This window comes from Chenopodium album, chromosome 2 (genome assembly GCF_948465745.1).
Source record: "Chenopodium album chromosome 2, dcCheAlbu1.1, whole genome shotgun sequence".
Taxonomy (NCBI): Eukaryota; Viridiplantae; Streptophyta; class Magnoliopsida; order Caryophyllales; family Amaranthaceae; genus Chenopodium; species Chenopodium album.
In genome coordinates this window covers 74000952-74028356 of record NC_137835.1, presented here as the reverse complement: position 1 = coordinate 74028356, position 27405 = coordinate 74000952, and the positions used below count along the sequence as shown (strand labels likewise).

Here is a 27405-nt window from a genome sequence, read left to right as displayed (position 1 = left end):
CTTTCTAAAACTCCGACTATGACCAAAACAAATTGGCGCTTGTGCAGGATACGAGAATAAAAATCCGGGTTGACTCGGATACGATTAATATTTTTAAGGATAATTTGCCAATTATTACTGCAAGTTAATACCACTTTGTAAATTACTACAGCAAATTAAAAAAGTTGTGAATTACTACCGCAAAAAATTTTAAGATGTTGCGATTACTACCAAACCCCCCATTAAACCCAACTATGACGTCATTATATCCCTTTAACTCGTGTTTGACCATGGTTAAGGGCTTTAACCAGCCCCCCCCCCCCCCCCCCCCCAAAAAAAAAAAAAAAAATGGTTTAGGGATATAATGACGTCATGGTTAAGGGCTTTAATCATGGGTTAAAGTGATATAATGACGTCATGGTTAAGGGCTTTAATCATGGGTTAAAGTGATATAATGACGTCATAGTTGGGTTTAACGGGGGTTTGGTAGTAATTGCAACATCTTAAAATTTTTTGCGGTAGTAATTCACAACTTTTTTAATTTGCGGTAGTAATTTACAAAGTAGTATTAAGTTGCGATAGTAATTGGCAAATTATCCTATTTTTAATTTCACTTGTCTGGTTATTAGGAGGGAGACGTGTTCGTCGTTATTCCCCTCTTCTTATTTAAATTAATTTAAATAAATCATTTTCTGCACTGGGTTCTAATTTCTAAACGGTGGCGAGTATTCTAGCTTTTGAATTGAGGTCAGTTTTCTCATTTTGTCTTTCCTCCTTTTGCATTCTATTTTTCTCTATTTGCAGGTAATTTGCAGAATTCATGCACTTTATTACTTCATTTTCTATATATTTTTGAGAAATTTCACTTTGATTTTGTAATTTTCAATAATAATATTGCACTTAGAGAAATCACGTAGATTTCAATGAATTTTATTGTAGCTATATTGCATAATTAGAGCTGAGAAATTCAATTTTGATTGTATGAGATTCTTAATACTGTATATGATTATTAGATTAATTAGACATTTTAACTTTATGTTATTTTTCATTATTAATCTGTATTTATGGGTTGATTCATGATTCCAATTCTACCCAAGTTTAAACCCTAAGTTTTAATCTGTGTTTATGATTTTGCAATTGATTGCTTTGCAAATGTGATGGGAGGAGTAATTGGAATTTTGCTTTCAATTTGAACTGCAAGGTTGTTGTGATTTCAAGTTTTCGTGGTCGAATTTGTTTAATAATACTAGCTGAATTGGTATAAGATGGCGATGCTTCGAAGAGCGGCGACAACTCTCAATAGGATCATCAATTTGAAAGTTGCTTCTACGAATTGCAATTCATTTGCTTCACCAACTGTTGCACCTTGCAGAATTGTGTAATTATTTCCTCAATTTTCTTTGATTTTTTGTGTTTCAGTTTGTTGATATATAATCGATTGGTAAATGGTTTCTATCTGTTTTGGTATAAAATGTTCAGGAATTCACAGTTGGTTCCTGTGACATATCGATTTTATTCGAGTGAGATTGATCTTTCTGATGTGGAGAGTAGAAGGCGTACGATGAACAGGTTAATTTAGTTATCTTTGACGCATCATTTGCTTTGCACAAAATTGGGAAAATATAATTGTTGATAAAGCTGTACATTATGTAAAATTTGATGGTGTAGGTTGCTGTATCGAAGCAAGCAACGTGGGTTCTTGGAACTGGATTTGGTCTTAGGAAAATGGGTTGAAGATAATATCCATTCAATGGATGAAAATAGAATTAAATCTCTCATTGAAGTTCTTGACCTGGTTTGTCATTTTTCTGCCCTATTTTACGCTTTATGTTCTATTGTCCAATTTTGCTATGAAGTTAAAATATGGCACAAAATGGAGTTGATATGCCCAATGTGTTAACATGCTTACTTTCTGCAAGCAAGGATAACAAAAATATGTTTATGCGGGTATTCTTAATTTATATGCTGGTCTGCACAATTTGTAAAATGTAACCATAGACTTTGTTTAACAGACATGTTATTATTCACCTTGCTTTTATGAGCTGGTTGTCCATTAAATTCGATATACAAAAGTTTATATGTGTTATGAACTTTGGTTTCCACACTTGTTGATAGTGGAATACACATGTAGCCAGCTATTATCTGTAATTGTAATACCTGGAATTCGGTACATTGTGGTACATTGAAATATGGACTAGGTAGAGGAACATAATTTCATTCGCTATCTAGTTTTCTTGAATTAGGCTAATAGTACATAATGCACCTATCTTAATTTGTGTAATGAATAAGATGATTAGTGATGCAAGAGGATTTAGAGAGAAAAGGAAAGAATGTTTTTATCAATAGTATGTTACCAAGGGAATTTCTGATCATTTCTCATTACCAACAATGAGCCATGCACAATGTAAATGTGCTCATAACAAACAACCTCATTATTATGCTGAAACCAAAATAATAGCGCACAGAATCCACTACAATGTCTTTGCATATGAGCTGCTCTTGTACATATACAGAAAGCTAGCATTATATATTCAAGTGCTTGAGAAATGACCTTTGTAACCCTTATAACCCTTTTTTTAGCCGAGTGTGGGATTGAGAAATGACACCCAGCTTAAGCAGAATATCATTATGCTGTTTTACTGCAGATTTTAGTGAGGATATTAGCTAACTGATCCTAAGAAAAAACATGTTGAGTAAGAAGACTGCCTGCCTTTACCATATCTCTCACATAATGGCAATCTATCTCAACATGTTTATACCTCAATCCAGAAGATGAAGCAAATAAAATGCCTTGAGTTGTAGACCTTGTAGTTCTAGCAAGATATCTAATATGTGTGTCGAGGATTGAGATGTAGTTCAGCTTAGAAGTTGCATCGTGAAGGTTATCTCAGACCTAGTAACAGTGAGTTGTACCACTTTTCCAAGGAATTGTTGATAGATGAATGGATTAGTCAAGGACTTCCTTTGTTTGGTGAGAATTTCAAATGAGAATCTAAAAGCAATTTCAGAGTTTAACATCCAGCAGTCCTTGTTCTTTCAAGAAATCAGTGACATACTTTCTTTGGGAAAAACTTCTTGATTAAAGAGGACATAAGTCCTTCAATGAAAATGGGAACACATAATTATATGTTAATAACTTGATGATTGTTGCCAGTAATTAGAAGATCATCCACATATACCAACATTGTAGAGAGAGAGTATAGAGGTGTTGCTTGTCTTAGTGAACAAACTATCCAGCGTTTGATTGTTTAGAACCAAATGATAAGAGAGTTTAGAGCTGTTGAAAATTAAGCAAACCATTATCTGGGAGCTTGTTTAAGCCCATACATTGATTTTACCAATTTGCACCTCAATTGAGTGTCCTTGGGAGGAGAGGAGCCATTGGGATTGAATTTTATTCTGTTTCCTTATGAAGTATAGCCTTGTGGAAGAGACATGCACACATCACATGGATACATAAAGCTGGCAGTATACATGTACTCTATCCTTGTACTGAAAGAGAAAGCTGGTAGTATACATGTACTCTATTCTGGTACTGATAGAGGTAGCTGGCAGTATTCAACTATACATGCGAGTGTTTGAGAATTCACCTTTGGGGCCCTTATTAATTTGAGATCGTAGGGAACAGGGGGTAGTGATTTAGGTTACACAGTTCCATGTCAAATGCTTGGCTAGATGAGCTGTTAGAAGGGGAGAGGGAGGGATTGCACAATGTTGCTTGGATTGTTCAGCAAGATTTAGTGGGGAAGTTTGCGAGTTTTAAAATATAGGAAACGACTTATTAGGAAGTGTAAATACTTTTAAGTACTGATGTAAGTTTTTTAGCTACTTGCTTGGGGGGTTGTGTATGAACTCCATCTTTACTATCTGCTACCTACTACTACCTATAGTAGTCTGCTCTTTTTTAGGTGTGAAGCAGTATGTACCCTTTACCTCTTTCAGTCAAGATTAGAAAAGAGGATCTTTGTGTATGGTTTTAATTCTATTGGATTGTGGTAAATTGTATGTATGAAATTTATTGGCTGAAATTGGGAACGTGACAAATTCTATGGCCTTTGACTTATGGTTGGAGACTCTGATGTTGTCTTGAGCTTGGAAGACAGTGCAGTTATAATCGAGCAAATATGGCCTTAGTGTAATCAATATGATAATTTATTAAATGGATACATATGTCAAGCCTACTTTGAGTATTTATTGTTTCAGGGGTCTACTATATATGACAGGAGAGAATTATGAGGATTTTTCAAGGGAAATTAGAGATGCAAATGTCTTATTATGAATGGACTTGTGTTAGAGGTTTCACTAGATGATCGTCAACAACTGTTTAAGCTCTTTAAGGTAGCTTATGGAGTGATATTTAGAGGTATGTGTAGATGATTATAGTGTCCTCTCAGCCTCTCAGGTTCCTTCCAAAAAGTGGATTTTAGTTGGAAATAGTGAAATGGGATGATACTCTTCTTATGAATTTTTTTGGTGTTGGTGCAGGACATATGAGGGTGTCGTAGGATAGCCTGCCTGATATATAGAGTTTTTACATTGTATTGCTTCCCATCACAAAAGTAGGGAAAAAAAAAATGCTACGCATAAAATTTACACTTTTAGTACTCGTGAGTACCAGAGTTCTCATCTGATTCAACATTTATGAACTAATTCATTTTTGTACAAAAAAGTCCTATATCTTTCATTTTGTGAACAAAATTTTTTTTAAAAAAATTTTATTTTCTAATTTGATAACGTACTTTGAACCACTGAAGGAATTTTTAAAGTCCCTTTATATTCAGAATTTGACCCCCTTTGTGAATATGCTTGTATCTTGTTATCTAAGAAGCTATTATCAATTGTTGTTTGGCTAAGAGACATTCCTATGTATTTCAATTATGCTTCTATGGTAAAATTGGAATCAAGAATTCTGTGTGCTTTTCTACTTGGTGGGAAAATCTGGATACTGGACTATACTGTGCTTGTATTTGGATGAACTCATTTTTTTATGTTCATGTCTACAGGAAAACCCAGATTTGTGGAACTGGCTGAGTGGGCAAGAACAACCACCTGAGTCAGTCAGTGTGAATCCTGTGAGATTCTGACTGAGAAGAAATCATTGATATCTTCCGTACTTTGTAAAATAAAATTGGAATTTGATTAAAAACAATTTATATTTGTAGGTATTTACTGCTATTCGCGAGAAGGTTTCTAGCAATCTAAACAGCCATGCTGCTCCTGAGACACGAGCAGCACCAGGGAAGCCATGGGTTAGAGGATGGGATGACATTAAGAGAGGCAAAGACACTCCTGTCTCCGGAAATCAGTAGTTCTAGTCGATGAAATTGTTAAATTGCTTTGAATATTTCACCACACAGGAAAATAAGGATGAACTTCATATGTTTATTTACCTGGTAGATGAACATGGTAATATAATTAGTATTTGTTATGTATTTTACATATCTATGTAGTTGCTATGCTGGGGATATACTGATATTCCAGTTATATGAAACTTAGTTGCACGCTTGTATGTAAAAGCTTCTCTACGAATAAATAAATAAGTAAATGAAAAGAAAATCTAATCATTTAAATAATTTTGGTCCCAACCATGTTCTGTTTTAAATCCATTTCAGTTTTGCTCTCCTGTTATAGTGGCTCTCGGAAGTTGCAACATCTAGGGCAACAGAGATGAACTTTTTTGTTCTTTCCAAAAACACACGGTGTTTTCATTGACTTGTGTGCCACTGCAATGTTTGGATGGAGTTGCGAATACGCTCATCTTTAGCCATAAGAGTTGAGTGCTAGCATGCTGCCCATCCCTATGTACGCGCTGCCCCATCTATTCATACTGGCTGTATTCTTGGTTGTTTTTTGGGTTACTTGAATTACCAATAGCTTAATTTCATAGTTGCAGTTCTTCAGTGGTAAGGTAGCTGCTCAATAGAGGAAGCCCCAGTTAATCAAAATGATAAATGTTTTTTGTTAATCAAATGGGAAAGAAGTAAATAAGCTGCCTCGTTTTCCGTAAATTGTATTTTGATAATACTTCCTCAGTTCTTTTATTATTGCACCATAAGGGTTTGACACAAATTTTTTGGTAGTAGAAAAAAGGATGAGAGAGAAAGGTAGAAATACCAAGTTGCCCATGTGATTGTATGCTCAAAATAAAAGTAAGGGTTGAAAAGCAAGGGTATATTAGGTATTTATAGTGTGAACACATAAATTTCTTTTCCTAAAATGGATATGGTGCAATAAATGTGAAACTTCCTTAAAAGGTAAGTGGTGCAATATTAAAAAAACGGAGGAAGTATATTTTCTCTGACTTGCTAGGTGGCATTTATGAATCTTTCACCATCACATTATTTGACTTGCTAGCTGGCCCCGGTTAACTATATTTTTATAACAAAGTGAACGTGACGTTAACTTCTAAAGCAACATCATTTCTTCCTCCTTCACCTACTTACTGCTCCTCCATTTACTTTCACCATTCGTAGCTCGTGAACACCATACCACTTTCACCACCACATTATTGACGACTTTGCCGTCGATCTAAACGAAAAACCTAATTGAAAAGGGTGAAAAGAATGGTATGGTTAACCCTTAGTGGAAAGGTTCGAGTTTTCTAGAAATTGCACCACTCCAATGGTTTGAGTTCTCAAGTAGTTGTGGCCCACCTCCAATTGTCTTCTATGGTGGATGGTAGCTCAACTCGTATGAAGTAAAGAAGAGAGAGAAATTAGAGGAGGAGAGAGGAGAGACAAATTAAAAAGAAGAGAAAGACACTATTACCCTTACTTTTTCAGATGAAAGTACAACTTTGCCCCTTGATAAACAACTCACGTTTCTCATTCTGATAAACTTGAATTTCCTTGTTCCTATACGCTATACACTATACCGATGTTTAGAAATTTCAACACGATACGGGTAGTTTGTATGGTTAGGCATAAACCGAGCTAAACCAAGTGCAAGGCACACGGACTCAATACAAAGGACATCAAACACCCATTTCTACAAACTCATACGAAGTACGGATTATTGCTCCGTAATTGTTTTTCCCTCAACATTTTAAGTGGATTAAAATCAATGATTTAGGTGAAATCCCAGTGTGATAATTATAGGCGTCGACATCCACCACTTCCGTCATACAGTTAGTCATTTTTCCCGTCGATATGTATGAAAATTTGAACCACTGAATATCCTCCAAATTCACACTCAACCCTCTTTTCCACTCTCAAATTCCTTCTATTTTACCAATTCAAGTAACAATCTTTGTGCAAAATCATCTTGAATTGAAATTCCCAGAAAACCCAGAAAATATAAGCTTGAAATTTTGCTAATAATCCCAGAATTATGCCAGAATCATAGAATAATTGCAGAAAAGAAATGGGTGAAGGAGATACAGAGCCAACAAATGGAGGGTGGAGCAAAGCTAGTGGTTGGGTGATTAAAACTCTAATTGTGGTTGGCGGAGCGCTGTTCGTTCGCCGTCTTACTAAATCCACCACCCGCCGTGACCATGCTCGTTTCGTCTCCCATTCTCTCTCCGGTGAAAAGGTTTTTTCTCTCTCCTTTTTTTTTTTTTAATTTTTTATTTTTTAAATTTATTAAAATTTGATTTTGGGAATTTTTGATTGTTGAAGTTGAATTTGTGGGTATTTGTTTGTTGGGTTTGTGTAGAATTCAAGGGAACAAGCTGCGAGAGACCCTGATCATTTTTTCAATTTGAGGTATTGTTATGTTTCTGTGTTTTCTTTCATCAAATGTTGTAGGAAATGTTGAAAATTCGAGGATTTTTGTTGTTTTATTAAGTTTGATTATTAGAAATTTTGTGGTTGTTAATTAGACTTTTGGGTTTTTATAGAATGTATTCGAGTTGGTAATTATCTTTTGGGGGTTTGGATTGAGATATTTAGATTTAGTTGTCACATAATTAGTCAGTGCCATGATCAATCAAAAACATACTCCCTTAGTAGTCTTGATGGTGGTGTAATTTGAACTAGTGATGTGACAACTATTGGGACAGAGTATGTTTTTGATTGATCATGGAATTACTATTGAGGTTTCTTGTTTGCATTTTAGTCGTGGAAGGAGGGGACTCGGTTAGGGGATGTTGTGGAAAAAGTTTATACAATACTGTCATGTGAGTGCAATAGGAAGAAAGGATGATAAATCACTTCAAAATGGGAATCATAGGTTTCATGTCCTTTGAGGAATAATTATGTCCTTCTTCTTCTCTCTGCCACCAAGTCCTGAAAACCCCGACCATCAGCTTCCGCTAATTAGATGTTATAATGTATATATCCAAATGCTTTTCTATATTTAAAGCATGACTTTTTTTTGTTCAAATCACTGTGGTAGAATTGTTTAAATTTTGCTTACCTCGTCTGAGTGTTTGAGGGTGTTTAAGAAGAGTCATTTGTCTAGAACATTTCATATGCCGATTAAGTAATCTGGAGGATAATGGTTTGCAGAATGATTGCCTGTCCAGCTGCAGATATGGTGGATGGCTCAAAAGTTCTGTACTTCGAGCAGGTAGTTAAGATACAGTGTATTGTTTGGCTTTTTAATCCATGGAAATCTTTTGTTAACTGGTATGATTTTCTGTTGCCAGGCATTCTGGAGAACTCCTCAGAAACCCTTTCGCCAGGTATGCCTCCCTTATACATGCCTACATGGAAGAGATCAGTTGCCATGCCTAATCATAACTATTCCTCATTTCTTCTTTGTTACTTGCTTGAACTGTTATTTCAACCTTGAGTTTTTTTCACAAATTACTTGGCATGCTGTTCTGGTATGGATATTTTTCATTCATTTTGAACCCAAATACTCCCTGCCTTCTTTTATTGTTCTACTCATTTTCCAGTAGCTGGTTCTTTTTTTTTTTTTTTTCCCCTTTGCGTTATTCTATTTTAGGTATATACCCCTTTTACTTTATTCACTTTTTCCAACATCCACTCATCTTTTCTTTTTCCATTCTCTCTCTTACTAAATTTACACCCGATCACCATTTTTTCAATATTTTTTAAAATTGCATATCTAGCGTAACTGAAGAATAGAGGGAGTATTAGAAATTGGAAATATTTGTTTCGTTATACTTTATATTTTACTTTTTGTAATAGGGCTTCAGTGTGAACAGACTGAACACTTGAGTGTGTTTGTCATGTGGTATTTTCTTAGCCTTCTATCTTCTTTTGCTCTTTTGCATACTCTTTCTCTGGTTATATATTATTTTTTATTTATCTTGGATTGGAGTCTCTTCACACTTTCCTCAGTATATATGATTTTAAGAAGCAGGAGTCCTCACTTGCCTTACCCCAAAAACAAATTTAGAAATTTAAGACGTTGGCATAAATCCAAATGTGATTTAATTTTCATCGATATATAGTGTCACTTACTCTTGTAAACAATGTTGTTTCTAAATATACTCAGGATTAAATTCTGTAGGAAATTATTTTGGTTGCTAATATTGCTGCTTTTGCATTGCAGAGATTTTATATGGTGAAACCTTGTCCCAAGGAGATGAAATGTGATGTTGAGGTGAGCCTTATGTTTTAAATTGTTCTTCATTTTTGAGCTATTAGCTTTTATAAGGCCACCTTTATCTCTGATCTTCCTCAGATGGGTACATTTTTTTTCCTTCTGTTTTTTTTTCTTTTTTTTTTTTTTTTTTTTTGCCTCTTGAAGTAGCAAGAAATATTTGACAGCCAGATTATTTTCCTCCATTAGAAGACTTAGTTTCTTATATTAATATCAAGTTTGTGCACTGGCTAGTTTAGTTCTGATAAAGGCTTCTTACTTACAATGGCAGTTGAGTACATATGCCATTAGAGACATGGAGGAGTATAAGAACTTCTGTGATCGGTCAAAGGATCAACGTCCACTTCCTGAAGAAGTTATCCGGGTGAGTTTGGTTTAGCATACTTTATGTTTAAACATGCTTTGAACTGAACTCTTTAACATTAATTTGCTAGAATAAGCTAGTTTCATATAAATTCATTTCTAGCTTTGTTCTTCCAAGAACATTCTGATACGTGTAACACAATGAAGAGATATTTATAATTATATACTTATGTTGTAGTACCTCTTAGGTCTTTCCATGATAGTTTTTCTCTGGAGTAGAAAATGGACTATACCAGGTTTTGTACATGGTTAAGCTGTGAGTATAAGTTGCTGGAAGAAATATCAAATATGTCCATCACTGCTGTCAATCTTATGGGATATTTCTCCTGTTAAATAATGTATTCATCATGACAGAACTAATTCTGCTATTTTTTACTTCAAAAATCAAATCTCTCCTTCTAATGGCGCTGGAGGGTCATCTACTCACCTGTGATTTTTTTGTTAAATGCATAAGTACTTGCTATGTACATTTATCATTGTTATAATGCTTACATATATGGTGATGGGAAATGGGTTTTCTTCAGTAGGAACATCTTATTTTTTATGACTGATTGAATTACATGCACTTGTTGGGATTGATTAGAGGGATCTATATTGGTTTTTTTACTGCTAGACATCCCACATGCTCCATCATGGGTGTGCAAAACTGGATTTGGTCAACTGTTTGTTGTAAGTAGTAAATATAGGCAGCACATTTTCCTAGCCTAAATCGTATTTGTAATTTTGGTTAACCAGATAATCAGAAAATCAGTTTGGTTTGTTCGGGTAGTAAGTTACTCTAGTTTGCTTTGCCAACCTTCCATCAGCTTATAAAAACATATTGGTATGGTCCTGAGTTACTGCATCATATTTTGTCTTAAGAGGACCAGTAAGATTGATATTCATTTAAGCAAAAATTATGAACTGCCTTTCCCAAGGTAAAAAGTTCACTAGTGAGACAGCTGTAATTTTTAAATCTAATTTCCAACACTAATAGACAAAAGTGCAGACAGGGAATATCAAAAACTAAATCAAGGCAAATCAATGATTGGTAAGTGGTAACCTTACCAATGAGCTAAAATTTATTTTCGGCAATTTTTTAACTATTAAATTCATGTGGTTGGTTTAGGTATCCGAATTACAGAAAAATTATTAACCATATCCAATCTGAAATCTCGGTTTTTTTTTTATTTTATTTTAATGACGACCCATATGTTGGTTTGGTATTTACGGTTTTGGGTCCGGTTTTCTGGATTGATCTACCTGATTTTCCCTTTGCCCAAACTTTTACCTCGCTTTTCCTTCCAATTGTGTCATTAGCTAGCTTAACAGTCAACTGGCGATGAACCTTGATTGCCATAAATGAGATACTTATGGAACCTGTCACACTTAGTAGAAATGGAACTGGGCATTGTAGACCCAATCACATGTACTTTTGTTTTCTAGACTATTGGTAGTTGAAGGATGGCAAAAGATTTAAATAAATTATCAAATTTGACTTGTGAGATCCTTGGTAAATGTTTCCATTTGATAATTATAGTTAATAAAGTAATTAATTTTCCTTCTTAGCTAGATAAAGTATGGGCACGACATCCTTTGTTAGCTGTTTGGCTATGAATGATGTCAAGTGGTGGAGGGACGGTCCAAAGCCCTAACAAACTTGGCTACTCCTCAATTCTTTGTAATTAATAGGATAGGCCTTCAGGCATTGAACCACAGAATCCTTGGTGGTTAGGTAAAGCTAGCATATCTGTATCCCATTAAGCAACCTACATATCCAGATATTCTATCATACACTTTCATGGCATGGCTGCTCATTCCAGTCGCCATTTTGCAGGATGTTGCAGAACATTTGACTACTATTCATCTCAAACGGTGTGAACGTGGAAAACGCTGTTTATATGAAGGGAAAACACCATCAGAGGGATTTCCTAATACTTGGGTGTGTATTTTCCTTTCCTTGATGTGTTTTGCTGTAGGGAAAGCTTCTTTTTTTGTTCATATTTGACCAAATTTTCTTTGTGTACAGAACAATGCCTCATACTGTAAATCAGAGCTATCGGTCTTGAAAAACAATGAAATACACATGTGGGATAGAGGATATGATGAAGATGGGAATCAAGTAAGTTATAGTTGTGGTGTTAATATTTGATTCAAAGATTGCATTTTTGTGTTGGTTATTTTGTGGTTGACTATTGAATGGTTAATTGTAGAACTGAATGTTATATATGCTACAGGTATGGGGAGTCAAAGAAGGACCTTATGAATTTAAGCCTGCATCAACGTCTAGTTTCAAGGACATGTACTCACCGGCGAATTTGTTATCCCCTTTATCCTTAGACAAAAGGATAGAGGGTTCATTTGTTCTACAGGAGTGATTACAAGCTAGTTGTACATGCATTATGTAAATCTTTTTGACATTTACAAGATAGCGAGGAAATAAATGTTATTATGAGCAAATTTCTCGTGTATTATACATGGATGGTGGATCTAATGCAGCCACTTGAAGTCCTCGTTCTAGAGTCTTAATTCTTAAATAATGAAATTTCTTATAGCTCACCTGCTGTCAACTATAAGTTATGTCGAATGGGGAAATGTTCCATGGGAAGATACCTTGAGCATGGCTTGCTCTTCTTGATTTGGTGGTACATACCAAAAGTTTGTGTATCAGTTTTTGCATATTTCCTCTCCAGCCTATCTGTGGCGCACACAAGAGTTGATTCCAAGGCTAAGACCATAAGTATTCCCCCCCCCCCCCCCCCCTCCCTCTCCAAATCTCTCTTATCTCTCTCCTTCGCGGCAAAAAAAAAAAGTGTGTTTTTTCAATGTTGATTGTTGGCTGATATAATTTTTTTTTTTCCCCGTGGATGCATTATGACTGTTAGCTATGGTGGAGGGGCTTGATTTAGTGTCCGTTGGCAACTTTAGATATTCAAGATAACTAGTTGCAGCTGTTCATTGAGGCGTATGATTCAAGTTAATTGAGGACCTAACATGGCAGTTAATTGTGACTTCTTCTGCAGATGGATCTTTCTCACAATGTTTTTGGTTGAATAGGCTATATATTATGTCTTAATAAAATCTGCTTGGCAAATGTAAACAATTTGACTGTCAACTCAATGATTTTAATCCAAAGAAGCCTGATGGAGTTTTATTTGCATGACCTTGTCAGTTATTGAGGACCAGGACTGACTAGAATATATTTTCAGGAAAGTCAGAAGGTTGAGAATTATGACAAACTATTTAGAGCATAGTTTGACATGTAGCTTTGTAGAAGACTGATTGAGTGACTGGTGTGACTGCTGGATGCAAGGGCTATCACAATAGTTGATGCTGCTGGTATGTTAAGAGTATTTGACTAACGTGATCGAAGAAACTGGATGAGTGTTAGGCTAAGTACATAGGAAACTACTAGTATGTGGTAAAACATCTAAGCTGAAGCACTGAAGCACCTCAGATTATACTACGCGTTTACTGCTGTGAGTGCTGTCAGCATTCTCCATCATCAGTTAAACAAATTTGTCAAATTACCAGAAAACTGAGAAACAGGAATGAGGACAGTGAGATGATATAGAATATGATATCAATATGATTTCATCAGGTTTGTACTTTAATATTTCTCACTAGTACAATTATACAAAAAGAATGAAGAGTAGCAGTATCGATGTTAAAAGAGATCACTACCCTCACAAAGTCACAAGTACAGGGTGATTGAGAAAAAAGCTATGTCGAGTACAAAACTTCAATTCAAGAACTTAATAGGTGCTGTTCAGGTAGAAGTATATTCCACCGAGTATTGCGATTCCAACAACAATGGCAATAGGCAATGCTTTTCTACAAAATAGAAGGAAAAACATCAAAAATTTTATACTGTAATAGACTTACAGCTGAGAAGCATCACAGAATCAAATTGTATTGAACTTACCCAATAGCTTCATCTTTTTTAATCTGTTCTTTCCTTGCTTTTCGAACATCTTTGTCATTTACATTTTTGGTTACAGGGGGATCATATGTCCTGAATCTGCGCTTTGGAGCTCCACACACTGCACAATTTTCCAATCTAAGTTAAAACTACTATCTCTGGGATCATTGTAATATACTAATATTACATCTGTTCGATTTCCACTTCGAATATAAATATTTGAAACTTGTCCATTAACATGAAAACATTGTCTATCTGTCTTTGTTTCACAATTATGTAGTCTCTGACAGAATGACCAGTTTAATCCATACAATTTACTGCACTAATTCATCTTTTCAACTGATAAAATTGTATAATTCTGATGCAGTAATCAGTAAGAATGCAGTGGAATGAAAAATGGAGTGTACTGACTTACCAGGACAATAGTAATTGTCAGGCAATTTCTCAAAAGGTTTCCGAGGATCATTGTAAATGTACCTGTAAACCAATCAGTTCATCCAACAAAGTCAGTAAAAAGATGCAGGAAGACAAAAAAAAAAAAAAAGAACAGCATAGTCAAACAGAAAGAATAACTCATACCCACAATCGCGGCAGATATAGGCCTGTTTGGAAGCAACACGCATAGAGAACTTAGGGGCAGCAGTAAGACTAACACCGGGGAGACGGAGGGAGGAAGACGAGAAAGATGATCGTAACGCAAAGCGATCAGCAGCGCGTCTGAGACCGATACTGGTGCCTGCAGGAGGCACCAGCGCAGATGGTATAGTCCATGACTTGGTAGAAGTTGGTTGTTGCTGCAACTGTAATGTCATTGCCATGATTTTTTTTTTAATTTTGTTGTGTTAATTAGTGCAAGAAAAGAAATGAGGGAGTGAAGATAAAGGGAGAAAATACAAGTAATTGTGGTAGGAGTTGAAAGCGTGGCATACTCACTCCCCACAAGCCCCCATATCTTTTCTTTGATTTCCTTATCTTCTTGTACAGGAGGATCCAAGTGTGCTACTTTTTCCCCTACCAAAAATCAAATACTAGTAAAACAAACAAAGAGTGCTAGTTGTTTTTGTTTTGTTTTTGTACGTAGTATTTTCTTTTCTCCTTATTTTTAAGTATCTACTTGTATCTTTAATATTCATGTAAATTACAAAACCTTTTTGGAAAATAATCAAATATTGTCTATAACCGCTATAAGCGATAAAATTTTGACTCATTTAGAGATGTAGCCGATATATGTTGACCTTTTATTGGGATTAAGGCTTTGATATTATTAGTCTATTCTTTCTTATAAAAAAAAAACTAAGAATACCCCTTATCTACGTATATTTGGACCACATTCAAAGGCAAAATAAGCACTTAAATAATTGTAATAATCATTTATATTAGTGTTGAATGATTAGCCAAAAAAAAAATAGTAATTTTTTTTTTTTGAAAAAAATAATATATTAAATTAGTAATCCCTCCGTTCTCAAAAGTTTTTTACCATTATTAATTACACACAATTTAAGACGATGATAAGATGTTAATATTAGGGAAATAAATAAAAATAAAAAATTAAATTAAATTGAAAAAAAAAAGCAAGTAGAAGAAAGTGGGAAATTTAATAAAAAAAAATGAGTAGATATGCGTAAATTTTGGAGGGTAAAAATTTTATCGAAATTATCATACAGCAAAAGTGTGTAGAACTTTTAGACTTGGACTAAATTGAATTAACATAGAACCTTCAACGGAGGTACCATTCGTAATTTCGTAGTAATTACAGCTACTTAGTGCAGCTGTTACTCTAAATTTGGGTTGATCTAAGTGGTAAAGTGTAGTTTTTGAAGCTGGCCTTAAGGTCCTAACTACGGTATCCCACGTTAACATATGAGGATTTTCCCTTTCCCTTTCCCTTTCCCCTCCTTCCTTCCTCGTATACTAGAGGCTCACTTAACCTACTTGGCAACCTACGTCCTAAGACGATTGGCCAATCAAGCTGATGATCCACCCCATTACCTTCTCATTGAAATGATATGTAATAAGACCTTGTAGTTCTAACATTGAGAATATTGAGAACTCGATTAATAAGGCATCAAGCAGCCAAGCAGGCTTTAAGTGTAAATGCAAGTTATGCAACACATCTACACCATTGTTGATGTTTCACACTAACAATGGAGCATGATAAGATACAGATTTAAGCGACTTTCCTTGCGACACCAAATACCACATTGCAAAAATAAAACCATTAATGCTGCAAAATTACAGAATGATCTCATTTTGTATTGGCAAAAGGAAGTTAACAATTTTACACTAAATGAATGGATATATCATTTACAACAGCAAACAAATGCCCACCTCTAGAAGTATTATCTTCACAGGGAAAAATGTTCGGCCACCTGAAATTTTCTACCAAGGACCATCTACCAAGGCTTAAGGTCACCCACAGGTCCTGCAGTCCAGTTCAGAACCTTCTCTCCAGGTTTCAAGAAAACGTTTTGGTTGTGGGGCAATTTACGTGCAAGTCCATTCAATATTTGATGAAAAGCATCACCAGGTTGAGCAGGTGTAGGGAACAGCATAGCTTGTTTAACTGAAGGGTTAGCAAGTAATCTTTGTTTCCTCAAGATAACTTCGGGAGGAATCGAAGTAAGTATTGTATCCAAATTAGGCACATCCTTCTCATCCACAAACAATCCAATTTCTTCCCATGGAATGGCATCTGCAAATGGAAGAACGATATCATCTGCTATAATGACAGGAATGCACCCAAATATAACAGCTTCAACCAATCTTGGACTCCAAGGTGCCCAGCCTAGAGGGCACAAGCAAAAAACAGCTCTTTGCATATCCTCATAGTATGTTGTAGGATGCTCTGTTGAGATGTCGAAAAGTGGGTTGTCCTTGAAGTTTTCCCAAACAGCTGCTCTTGCACCTCTGTATTTTAGGAAAGTAAGATTTAATCAGCATAAGTTGTTCTCAAGTCCATTAGAGCTTAACTAGAATATTTTCTTCTCCAAATTTCGTATCTTCTAAGAGAGAGAGAGAGAGAGAGAGAGAGCAAACCTTGCATAGTAACCTCCTTCAGGGTCATTTCCTACATCATAAAAGAGACCTCGGAAGTAAACAAAGATGGAGCGAGGTGTATCTGGAGGGATTAAATGAGCTTGCATTTTCTGTGGTGGAGCATATGGAGGAATGGTGATTGCGCCCTCCTTCAGGCATACATGATTTCTCTGACCAAAAGTCTGAACCAAAGTAGCACGTTGGAGCAAAGGAAGAATGCCTCTTTCGATTGCTTTTTCTTCCTGCATAATAAAGATATGACATCAAAAAAATGCAGGGAAAGCTTGTAAAAACATTGTTCCCTTCTGAACCATTTATTACAGACCCTTTTTTTAATTTGGTTCTACTGTTATTTTCTGAGGTGGTAGAAAAGTGAGTTCAATATTTTTCTCACCTGGTAATGGAAGCAAGCACCAAAATCATGAGGTACCACAAAAAAATGATCTGCTCCTTCTGTCCTGTTCCAATAAGGCCAGTTTGATGAAATAAGCTGTACAGCACTTCTCATCATGCGTGGGGATTTAAATGGCAGTGGAAGACCATTCGGTGTCAAATCGCAAGTGCTATACACCGGGGTGTAAAACCAATCAGCTTCTTCAGGATTAAGGGTTCGGACCGGGCTAGCAAGAAGAAACCGGTGCATAAATATCTCAGCTGCAAACATGTGGGTAAGGCATCTTGGATCCTTCTGCAAGATCTTTTTGTTATATTTGCTTGGAAGCTCATAAACAAAAACTTTCAGTCTGCCAACAGGGTTATCATCCAGGACATCACCAGCACTACCTGAAATATGAAGTAAATGTCAAGAACAATCAGCAAGGCAGGAAAAATGTTCCTTGGTGTAATCATTGAAAATGCTGGAATAATGGATATACTTCGTATAATTTAGCAATTCAGAAAACTCAGACTAGTAATAGCCAGCCAGGCTCTAAGAACTTCCTCAAATCCTAGATTGATGCAAAAAAAAAAAAAAAACAAGAGGAACTTTTGTTTGCATTGTATTATTTGGCCTATGTAATCAGGATTGTTCATTATCGAGATTATGCAAGATGATACAAGAAAAAAAAAAAAAAAAAAAAAAAAAAAAAAAAAAAAAAAGTGTCAAAATTTATCCGTGTATAACCCAACAGTACTACAGTAGTGGACCTAAACATTTTGGCTAATATTCCCAAAACCCAGTTTTATCTGAATCAGAACATTCAACACAATTTTGGACCAAATCCAACCCAATCCAATACAACCCGACTGACCCAAAAAACATCATATATTAATAATAAAACAAGATTACAAGTAGTATATTACAATAAAATTAAAATTAAAAACTTACAAGTCTTCGGCTATTACTTTATATCGGCTAGGTTTAAATGCTTGGAATAATTATCATTTGTATGGTTGGATTTGGCTTATTTTTTGGCACATACATTTTGTATATCTTATTATAATGGACTCGAATTTCAAATTTTTGGGTCATGACCATTGAACAGGCATTATTGGATCTAAACTTGTAATTCTTGAACCCCAACCCAATTCACCTGATCTGACCATTCTATTTGGCAGATAATATTAGAGAGAAATTTATTTATCTTGACCTTCAAGGAACGATCTTCAAATGATTTCTACATCTTATCTAAAACACATTGATTGTCAGAAATAAGCATGGTTTATACTTTGTTTTAATGTATTTCTGTTTTTCCCCCTGTTATGCTCATTAAATCCTTCGCTCGGTTAATTTGTGAAGTCTAAGGAAGTGTTAACTGTCAAGTGGGTACAAAGCTTTTATAAGCAAGAGCAATGTAACAAAAACAGCAAATAGAAGGACTTGGATGGTATTTGAATAAGTTGGGCCTCTTAAATCAAATGCTTAAGCAGTTAAGCCTAGAAGATCATCTATTCATTTCAAACCCCTAAATTACAAATTTTAGCTGGATATAATTTTTGCTTTCCAACTATCCATATTTTTGTATTAAAAAGGAGTTTGGACAGGAGACATATTTGCATAATCTTTCCTACTAACCTATGAAGTAAGTTTTTTGGACTAATAGCTTCCATATCTTCTAACAAGTTAATACATCTACGGGGAAGTAAAAATCCATATACAAGTCTTTGCCCCTTAGCAAATTTCACGATTCCTTCAACATATCGCTCCACCTTGCTACACAAGTGGATCTAGCAAGGAGCAATCTAATCGTGATCCTCAAGATGGTTTTTTTACTACCCTTTCTATTTGTGTAACACGAGCTAGGTTTCAGGGACTCATGTACGAGTTCAACTCGCCTTTATATGGAAAAAAAAAATTATGATTTTGGTCAAAACAAAGGGCCAGATTATCATTTCCAAATATTGAGGATCTTACTGTCTCACATGACTACTTAAGGTAAATTGAAGAGTATAACATGAAACACAAATGAGTCATTGTTTTACTCAATGACAATTAGAAACTATGAGAGATAAATTCATGTGATCTAATTAATACTTCATTTCAATTTTACTTTCCTTAGTCCCACAAAAAGCTTACCCATTCTTAGGGCACGCGATGTTAGGAGAAATGTGATTATGGGGTTTTGTTTAGAAAAGATATGAAAATCAAATTATATTAGCAGGCAGCTATTATTATTTTAATATTTTTTTATTTATTGAGGAAAGAGGAAGTAATTGCATTTAGGAGATAAAATAATGAAATTTGATTAACAGAGGTCATAGAAATAATATGATAAAGAGATCCACTTCAAATAAGGAAGTGAATAAGGTAATCGAGACAAACCAAAATGGAAATATGGGTAAAGCTTTATGGAATGGAGGAATTGTTTTTAGAAAAATTATTGACATTCTTGTACTACAAGTTGCATCAATGATTTCTAATACGAAAAAATGATTACATTGTTAATTAATTAACATTGCAGAATTCCTTACTAAAGTTAGCACACAAAGAAAATGGTTGTACCAGACCCTAGGTATTCCTTTAAAACCATTGTAACTCTAAGAGCATGTTTAGTAAGAGTATTTTTTTATTAGAAACGGATTGAATATATCATTACTATTATTGAGTGTTTAGTTAGAAGGTTTGGATAATAATAACCATTACCTAGGGTAATGGTCTCCACTTAGTTTTTACCTCTTTAAAACCTAAGGTATCAGTTAACATTGCCATCCTTAAACACCAATATTCCAGCTTTTCTATGACTCTCACCAATTTCACTTTCTTCTCCTCTTCTCTCATCTTGCAAGAGATTTCTTTCCATTAGATAAACTAAACAAGAAGAAATAGAGTTCAGTCTAAGTGATTCCTTTCCATATAAATGCAAGAGTTTCATGATTCATTTCCCCCTTCTTATTTGTTTCCTTTCCATTTTGTTTCCAATGTTTGTACCAAATACCCTCTAAACCTACAATGGATTGGTTAAACTAATACATTATTTACAATTTAAACCTATAAGAAGTTAAAATTCAGATTATAGGTTATAAAAGCAGTTCCATGGTCAATGCTTCACAACCCAAATTTTATGTTAACTAGAAAGAATTCTTTAAGCCCAAAACCAATACATTTTCTTTTACTCCTTTCAACCAATCGATATGGTCAAATGGCCAGTTTATTGAAAACAACTCATTTATTAGACTTTGAGTACTCAAGATGCACTTAGTATTCCTTAAATGATAACTCAATCAACGCCTACAAGTCTACAAGTTTGTATTAACATAATATTATTCCAATACATCTAGATAGTTCCCACACCCAATGCAGGGGGACCCTTGAGACCTTGATCCTCTATGAATATAGAAGTTGTTTACAATAGATCCTTGAGACCTTGATCCTCCATTAATATAGAAGTTGTTTGCAATAGATAATTGAGACCTTTATCCAAGAACTAATGATAATTTGCTATTCACAACATATGAAAGGCGTAGCTAGTTTAGTGAGTCATAGCATACCATAATAAGCATATCTACACTTCTTTCCACAAATAGCACACTAACTTATATAATGATAAAGACAAAACAATGCAATTTGCTTGTTAGCATGGAGAACAACCAAAACATTTCACCCAAACATACAATTGCTTGTGAAAGCTTCGCCTCGGAGACTAAGACTAAGAGATTATCGATGAAATGGAACATGTCAATACAATGAATCTATCATAGTTTCAATATCTAACAACCGGCAAGTGACAACCAAATAATACAACAACCAAAAAATACACCTAAGAACTAAAGACCGCATTTGACGCAACACAATTGTTTAGATCTTATCTCTAAGCTATTCTTTCCTTATATCGGCCTCTGTCTGTCTACCTATGCCTCCTCTGTCTCTTTTCTTCTCTCATCAGTTCTAACAAAAGTAACACTGTCGCAGTGATAAGTACTTCATAATGACTAATCATCCTTCCCTTTTCGCTACAGAATCTATTATCCCTCCTATAATCTGACCACATGATAATACTTATGTCCTCCAAACTTTTCATATTTGGCAACAGAAACAAAGCATGGGCACGGAAAACCGGCATCTACAATGTCAACACAGGACCCCAACTAATCTCATGGATGACACCAAAAGCTTAAGGATGACTTTAGTTCCTTACCATTTAAGTCATCAAAGTATCAAACAATAGGCAAACAACTTAAGGCTCTTCCATAATACAAAAAATGCAAGTTTAGAAGGCTCTTCGTTGGTACTAATGATTGAAACAATAGATCAAGTAAATGGCAGAAGATCTTTGTTTAAGTTGCCTTTGCAATTTTTCAGATCACTACTCAACATGCAAGTTCATCTTCACATAATTAATCCAAATGTAAACCCAAAATCAACTGCTATCCAAAATAAGTAGCAACTAAAAAGCTCGCTACAGTATTACCACATTCACCAAATTTGTTCTCTATAAACCAGATTTCATGTTTGAATGTGCTTGTTTGCTATGCATCAGAATTCCAAAGAAAACGTTATCTTAGTTTTTGAGTTTGGAACCACCATAATTAATGCAAAATCCTAATTTTCCATTTTGTAAGACAAGGATCATTCTTTTCTAGGGGCACACCCACATTATATGGCTATTTCAGTTCAATCAGCTCTGTCACTACCACGTCCGTGATCTTTCTACCACAAGAATTGAAGATTCAAAAGATATATAGTATGATTACTTCTAAGAGTTCACAAGACACTAAATTAATCAGCACAAAAAACCTGCTGGTACAATAAAAACACCACTTGTTATCGAAATCCATATCAAACGTAAATGGAAGAACATCAGAAGAATCTCATCAAAAAGCAAATGTCATCAATTAAGCAAAGCTCCATACATTAAATTCATCAAAATCATATTCAAAATCAAGAATAAAATCAATCTAATACAAAATAACTTATTGAAGCTTTCATTTGCTCACCCAACTCCATAAGCAACAGTTCCCCCAAATTCAGAGCATTTTCAAAATCTAATCATGCTATCCAACAAAAACCAGAAATGGGTACTGAAAAAAATCCCAAAACTACGCAAAGCACTCAACCAAAATCAGAAATTCACCAAAAACAAGAAAACCCAACTTCACAAAAACCCTAAAAACACAAAGATTATACTTCAAATCTAGTAATCAACTCACATTCCATTATTTCAATCAATTACACACCCAAATACTAAAATCAAAGGAAATCTGACCTGAAATACGCTCAGTCGGATGAGGCTGAGACATCCTCTTTGCATCAATTCTCACCCCAGAAAACAAAATTACAGCAACCAGAAACAAACCCAACTTCCAAATCTCCATTTTTACTCGTTCTTCTAAACAAAATCAAACTTCTGGGTAATGAAACAAACTTGAAAATCAACTAAATCTCATCAAATTATTGTAATTATGAAGAGAAAAAGTGGGTATTTGAAGCTGAAATTGTTGGATAAAAAGTCTACTTCATACACCAGAACTTTCCCTTGGAAAATTGTTTGCTGGGATTGCAAGGGAAGACGATTGTAGTATCGTTGTCTGATGAAGCTGAGTAAATTGAAATAGCTTATAATAGTTGGCTTTTTGCAAGAATATTGTTTTCAGTAAATTTGAGTAGTGTAGATTGGTCGATAAAGAGTCAACTTCATGCACCAAAATCTTTCTTACAACCTGTTTTTCGGCTTTTAGTTTCACAGTCTCATTGTTTACATTCCTTTTCTTTCGCCGACCACCTCGCCCATGGTAAATTAGTGTATATGTACGCGTCTACGGGTAAATTAGTGTATATGTACGCGTCTATGGGTAAATTAGTGTATATGTACACGTCTACAGATAAATTAGTATATCTATTTGCGTCTACGAGTTGTATTTGTATGTGTGGAATTTAAAATACATGACTAAGGGCATGTTCTCATTGACTGAACAAAACTGAACTAAATTGAGCTGAACTGAGCTAAAGTGGACTAGAGAGGGAAATTATGAACTGAACTAGAGAAAGAAATTAGGAACTGAACTGAGCTGAACTAAACTGAAAATAAACGTATGAGAACAGGCCCTAAGAGATGATCAAAGGGTCGTCTGAGCTGGGCCGATGGTATCTATTGATCATGTCGGGTTGGGCCAAGCCAAGGTTCAAGTCAAAATTCTTGCCCAAAACTGTAAATTTAATTTGAGTCTAATGAGCTTTTTGAATTGAAAAAAAAAAAAAAAAAAAAAAAACTCAAACACTTATTATATATGCTCAAACACAAAGTCTACTGGAAAAATTTAAAAATCGGACCAAAACGAGCTCAACCCGACTTCAGGCTGAAATTTCTGCCCAATGCCCACCCAATATCATTTCAAGCTGTCGAGCCTACATGATCAGCTCTAACATCATGAGGCATGACTGTATGTCTGATTAAAAGTATAAAAGTACTCTGTAATATTTTGTGGTCTTTATGGTGTTTTTATATTTATATTATAAATTAAATTTATATAATGATTACAATTTATATAATTGAAACTTGTGTTTTATATTTATATTATGAGTGACAAGGGCTGAGTTGCTTGTAGTGATGAGAGGTCTTCCTTTAGCTTGGAATGAGGGCCACCGTAAGGTATGTTTGAGAGTGGACTCGAAAGTAGTGGTGCACATGCTATTGGAGGAAGTGCCCTCCAACTCTCCATGTATACATATCCTCCGAAAGTGTAAATCCTTAATCGAGAGAAACGATTGGGAAGTCACTATCGGACATTGCTACAGGGAAGCTAATAGAGCAGTGGATTGGCTTGCTAACTTTGGGGTTCACTTGGAGCAAAATTTGGTAATTTCTTGAAGCGATCCCGAGGGATCTTCGTACCGTTTTATTGGAGGACTTGCGTGGGATGGCAATTCCTAGAATGGTGCCAAAAAAGAACTAATAGTGTTTAGTTTGTTTTAGTAGTGTAGTGTTTTCTTTTTGTTGCTTTCCTTTTGTTTATTTTTCTGTCGTTTTTTTTTTCTTTTCTTTAGTCTAGCTTTCTCTTTGTTTCTTGGGGCTTGCCCCTCGGCTTCACCAAATATTTTTTTTTTATTAAGGGATAAGTAGAGCAGGTAATACCGTGGCCCATTTGGTTGCTAGATGGGACACGCGTAATTGTTCAGAGCTAGTTTGTACTAACTCTTTCTCGCAAGGCCTTTTAGCCTTAGCGGAGCTTGATTTGAAATAAATATCCTGCTAACGATTCCCCTAAAAAAATATATATATAATTGAAACTTGTGTTTTTATATTTAAGGGATAAGTAAATTAAGCACCGTTTTAAAAATAATTTTTTTTTTTTGAAAGAAGTTTTAAAAATAATTTTGGATATTTGTATATAAATTTTTTTTATTTGATCTTTTTTTAATGGATTTGTGATTAGTTATTGATTAATAAAGTATGAAATATTATACACAATGTTTTACATAAGAACTCAAAACAGTATTCTCTCATCTTCTCTCTAAAAAAAAAATAATAAAAAAACCCTAAAACCCCTCATCTTCTCTCTAGCCGCAAGGGGCTGCCATCATCTATTTGATGATGGTAAGCCCCAAATCTTCCTTTTGTTTCCTTAGTTTTTAATTGTTTAGTTGTTAACAATCCTCTTTTCTCTCTCTTTATGAGAGTTTTGTTCCCAATTTTTGGGTTTGTTCTCTCCGTTTGTGGGAGTTTGGAGTATGATTTTCTTTTCTTTTCTTTTCTTCTCTTCTCTTATGGAAGATTATAAATGGGTAGTTGCAGTGTGCTTGGAAGATTAATTTTAGTGATTATTCGTCCGGCAAAGAATGAAGATTTAGGGTTTCTTAATTTCTCTAAGTATCTAGATTCTAGAGTACCACATAGGTATTTTCATCCATACGACGACTATGCATCAGTGGATCTTAAGCCGAATTAGTGCTAACTCATAAATTGTATTGCTTCAAAAGAAGTTTTTTATAAAGGTAATTATTGATCGAATCTACAATGTATTTTGCTTTATGGTGATATATTTTTGTGTTGGGAGTTTAGATTTCTTAAGAATTATTTGCATTGTAAAGTGCCTTTTGGCTCTATTTTATCAATGAAATCCTATTTCTTGTCAAAAAAAAAAAAATACTATCCATTTCAATATGGATTTTGGAACCATTATTGATCTTTGGTTTACTAATCTCCTTTCTATTCAATGTTGCTCTCTCCGTTTTTAAATATTTGCTTCACTTTTCTTTTTCGATCATTTATAAATACTTAGTACATTTCCTTAGAAAGCTTTTATAATATTTAATTCATTTCTCTCAACTAATAGACCAGACAAATATCATATTTTATAAATTTCATATTCTTTCTCTTTAAATTTTCCACTACTTTTGCTTTTTACAATTTTTTATTCTTCCACCAACCCTACTATCTTTATATTTTATCACTTTATCCGATTTCTCCTTAAATTCCGCACATAAAAAAATGGAGCAAATATTTAAAAACGGAGGGTATACTACCTGTATTCCGCGAACCAAACACTCCCTACATTGGGACGAGGTTCCGTTTACCATGGCTAACGTGGGAAAAACAATTCGCTCAGAATCTTAAGACTCTACGTGTATCATGAAAACCCCCCAAATTCCCTTTAATCTGATCTATTCTCAATCTTCTCTCCTCTATAATTTGTAAATTTGACTTTGATCTTTGATAATTTTCCATCATGATTCATTCCCTTTTTATATAGCTTTAAGGTTTTTGAAGAGAAACACCAATTTTTCTCCACCATATTTGCCGACATTTCTCTTAGGTAAGCTTTCTTTATTTCTTTACATTTTTATTTTTAATATTGATTATTAATAATTCGTTTGCGGATGAAATATCATCTTAATTTTTGCAAATTTCTCAGTTAATTTCTTTGTCAAACTATTTGAATTTCTTGTGGTATGACATATTTGGTTCATTATGATGTGTGCTTTATTAATTTCTCTTCGTTTTTCGAAAATGTAATATATTCTTATTCAATTGGTCAGGTTTATTTGGGATTTAATCAGTAAAATTGAACAGAAGTTGCATTTTTTCACTAGTTTGTTTATTGTTTATTAAAGAAATTGACATTTTTTGCAATTAAGTTATGGCTTTTAAGATTTGCTGTCGAATTATTTTGCTTATTCTTGATTTTAAGGGTTTATATGATACTTGTATTAAAATTCAACTTAATTCTCCATTCCATTATTGTTTTAACATACATGTTCAACTTTTACCCATTTGTGAGTTTGTGACCTACTGACCTGATTATGGTTTATTTTAACTCAATTCGTGTTATTTCGAAGTTTCAAGAACGCAGTAACGATATTAAACTCGATATTCAAGTTAAATGTTCTCTTGGCTTTAAAATGTAAGTAGAGAGAAATTAAAACTCTCAGAGATTGATTTATGTTTTTGTGGTGCATTAATGCAGCGAGGTGAAATTGGTGGAGTGGCTATTGCATTTTTTAATTAGTCGTTGTTAGAGTCGTTGATAGTTACAAGATGTTGTTTGCTGAGGGAGTTCTGAACACATCCTAATAAGAATCATTTCAGTTTTGTAGATAGAGAAAACTGAAAACCGACTATCTCTAGAGAGAGAAAACCAGTATGAAGATCACGGCGATTGTGGTTCTGAAATGCGGGTCTAGCGAAGAAAATCCAATAATTTTAGCTAATGCATCGGATGTGAGTACTTTCGGGTTCTTCCAGAGATCCAGCGTTCGTGAATTCATCGTCTTCGTCTCTCGTACTGTTGCCAAACGCACCCTTCCTGGCCAACGTCAATCTGTTCAACATGAAGGTTTCCATTTTTAGTTTTTTTTTATTCATTTTATTGTAATATGTCTTGTTGATTGCCTGTTTTTGTGAGCAATTTGAGTTTGGTGGGTTTAGGATTATTCCATTTTTTGGGTTGATTGAAATATTTGTGCCTGGATTTTATGAATTTGGAATTCAGTGATTAGTTCAGCAAAGTTATTGATCATTAGTTTTTTTTGAGGATCAACTTTAATGTTCTAATGATATGCTGAAATCAAATTGCTCATTGGATAATTATTGTGTTAGATTATGTTCAGGATTGCATTTTGGGTTCGATACCGCTTCGCCTACAAACTGTTTTGATTTAAATACTACGTATATTGGATGTTGCCCTCTAAGTTACACCTTTTAAGAGTACCATAATTTGTGTTTGCTGTTTTGGTC

General features: G+C 34.6%; 4 protein-coding genes across 5 annotated transcripts; 2 read left to right on the top strand and 2 right to left on the bottom strand.

Moving 5' to 3' along the window:
* Nucleotides 1–605: 605 nt before the first annotated feature.
* LOC145587481 (succinate dehydrogenase assembly factor 2, mitochondrial-like) lies at nt 606–5418 on the top strand. 2 transcript variants are annotated; one of them, XM_081644226.1, is made up of 6 exons: nt 606–726; nt 1245–1357; nt 1459–1548; nt 1648–1774; nt 4983–5051; nt 5142–5418. In XM_081644226.1, exons 2-6 carry the CDS (start codon nt 1245–1247, stop codon nt 5286–5288), a joined length of 546 nt encoding a protein of 181 aa, XP_081500352.1. In that variant the 5' UTR covers nt 606–726; the 3' UTR covers nt 5289–5418. The 2 variants fall into 2 exon arrangements, with proteins under 2 accessions (XP_081500352.1, XP_081500345.1); XM_081644219.1 differs by lacking the exon at nt 606–726 and having other exon boundaries at nt 1181–1357.
* Nucleotides 5419–6959: 1541 nt separating this feature from the next.
* On the top strand, nt 6960–12346 carry LOC145600614 (chromophore lyase CRL, chloroplastic-like). Its single transcript, XM_081656501.1, has 9 exons — nt 6960–7512; nt 7636–7685; nt 8430–8490; nt 8570–8605; nt 9445–9495; nt 9767–9859; nt 11675–11779; nt 11867–11959; nt 12075–12346. The coding sequence occupies exons 1-9, from the start codon at nt 7342–7344 to the stop codon at nt 12213–12215; spliced, it is 801 nt and encodes a 266-aa protein (XP_081512627.1). The 5' UTR covers nt 6960–7341; the 3' UTR covers nt 12216–12346.
* A 1057-nt stretch (nt 12347–13403) lies between these two features.
* Nucleotides 13404–14712, bottom strand: LOC145587470 (uncharacterized). Its single transcript, XM_081644208.1, has 4 exons — nt 14339–14712; nt 14175–14236; nt 13763–13880; nt 13404–13671 (listed from the first exon to the last, which is right to left on the bottom strand). The coding sequence occupies exons 1-4, from the start codon at nt 14575–14577 to the stop codon at nt 13593–13595; spliced, it is 498 nt and encodes a 165-aa protein (XP_081500334.1). The 5' UTR covers nt 14578–14712; the 3' UTR covers nt 13404–13592.
* Nucleotides 14713–15955: 1243 nt separating this feature from the next.
* On the bottom strand, nt 15956–22929 carry LOC145587459 (putative beta-1,4-xylosyltransferase IRX10L). The gene is made up of 4 exons (XM_081644198.1): nt 22438–22929; nt 17190–17578; nt 16796–17037; nt 15956–16666 (listed from the first exon to the last, which is right to left on the bottom strand). Exons 1-4 carry the CDS (start codon nt 22544–22546, stop codon nt 16153–16155), a joined length of 1254 nt encoding a protein of 417 aa, XP_081500324.1. The 5' UTR covers nt 22547–22929; the 3' UTR covers nt 15956–16152.
* Nucleotides 22930–27405: the final 4476 nt, after the last annotated feature.

Bases quoted from the DNA above. Each gene is read 5' to 3' on its own strand.
- LOC145600614 (XM_081656501.1), top strand. From the start codon at position 7,342: ATGGGTGAAGGAGATACAGAGCCAACAAATGGAGGGTGGAGCAAAGCT. The intron at 8,606-9,444 runs GTATGCCTCCCT...TTTGCATTGCAG, and splicing joins CTCAGAAACCCTTTCGCCAG to AGATTTTATATGGTGAAACC. The intron at 9,860-11,674 runs GTGAGTTTGGTT...GCCATTTTGCAG, and splicing joins TTCCTGAAGAAGTTATCCGG to GATGTTGCAGAACATTTGAC.
- LOC145587470 (XM_081644208.1), bottom strand. From the start codon at position 14,577: ATGGCAATGACATTACAGTTGCAGCAACAACCAACTTCTACCAAGTCA. The intron at 14,237-14,338 runs GTATGAGTTATT...ATTGGTTTACAG, and splicing joins TATATCTGCCGCGATTGTGG to GTACATTTACAATGATCCTC. The intron at 13,672-13,762 runs GTAAGTTCAATA...TCTATTTTGTAG, and splicing joins AAAAAAGATGAAGCTATTGG to AAAAGCATTGCCTATTGCCA.
- LOC145587481 (XM_081644226.1), top strand. From the start codon at position 1,245: ATGGCGATGCTTCGAAGAGCGGCGACAACTCTCAATAGGATCATCAAT. The intron at 1,358-1,458 runs GTAATTATTTCC...TAAAATGTTCAG, and splicing joins GTTGCACCTTGCAGAATTGT to GAATTCACAGTTGGTTCCTG. The intron at 5,052-5,141 runs GTGAGATTCTGA...TTATATTTGTAG, and splicing joins AGTCAGTCAGTGTGAATCCT to GTATTTACTGCTATTCGCGA.
- LOC145587459 (XM_081644198.1), bottom strand. From the start codon at position 22,546: ATGGAGATTTGGAAGTTGGGTTTGTTTCTGGTTGCTGTAATTTTGTTT. The intron at 17,579-22,437 runs GTCAGATTTCCT...TTCATATTTCAG, and splicing joins TCCGACTGAGCGTATTTCAG to GTAGTGCTGGTGATGTCCTG. The intron at 16,667-16,795 runs GTTTGCTCTCTC...CCTAAAATACAG, and splicing joins GAAGGAGGTTACTATGCAAG to AGGTGCAAGAGCAGCTGTTT.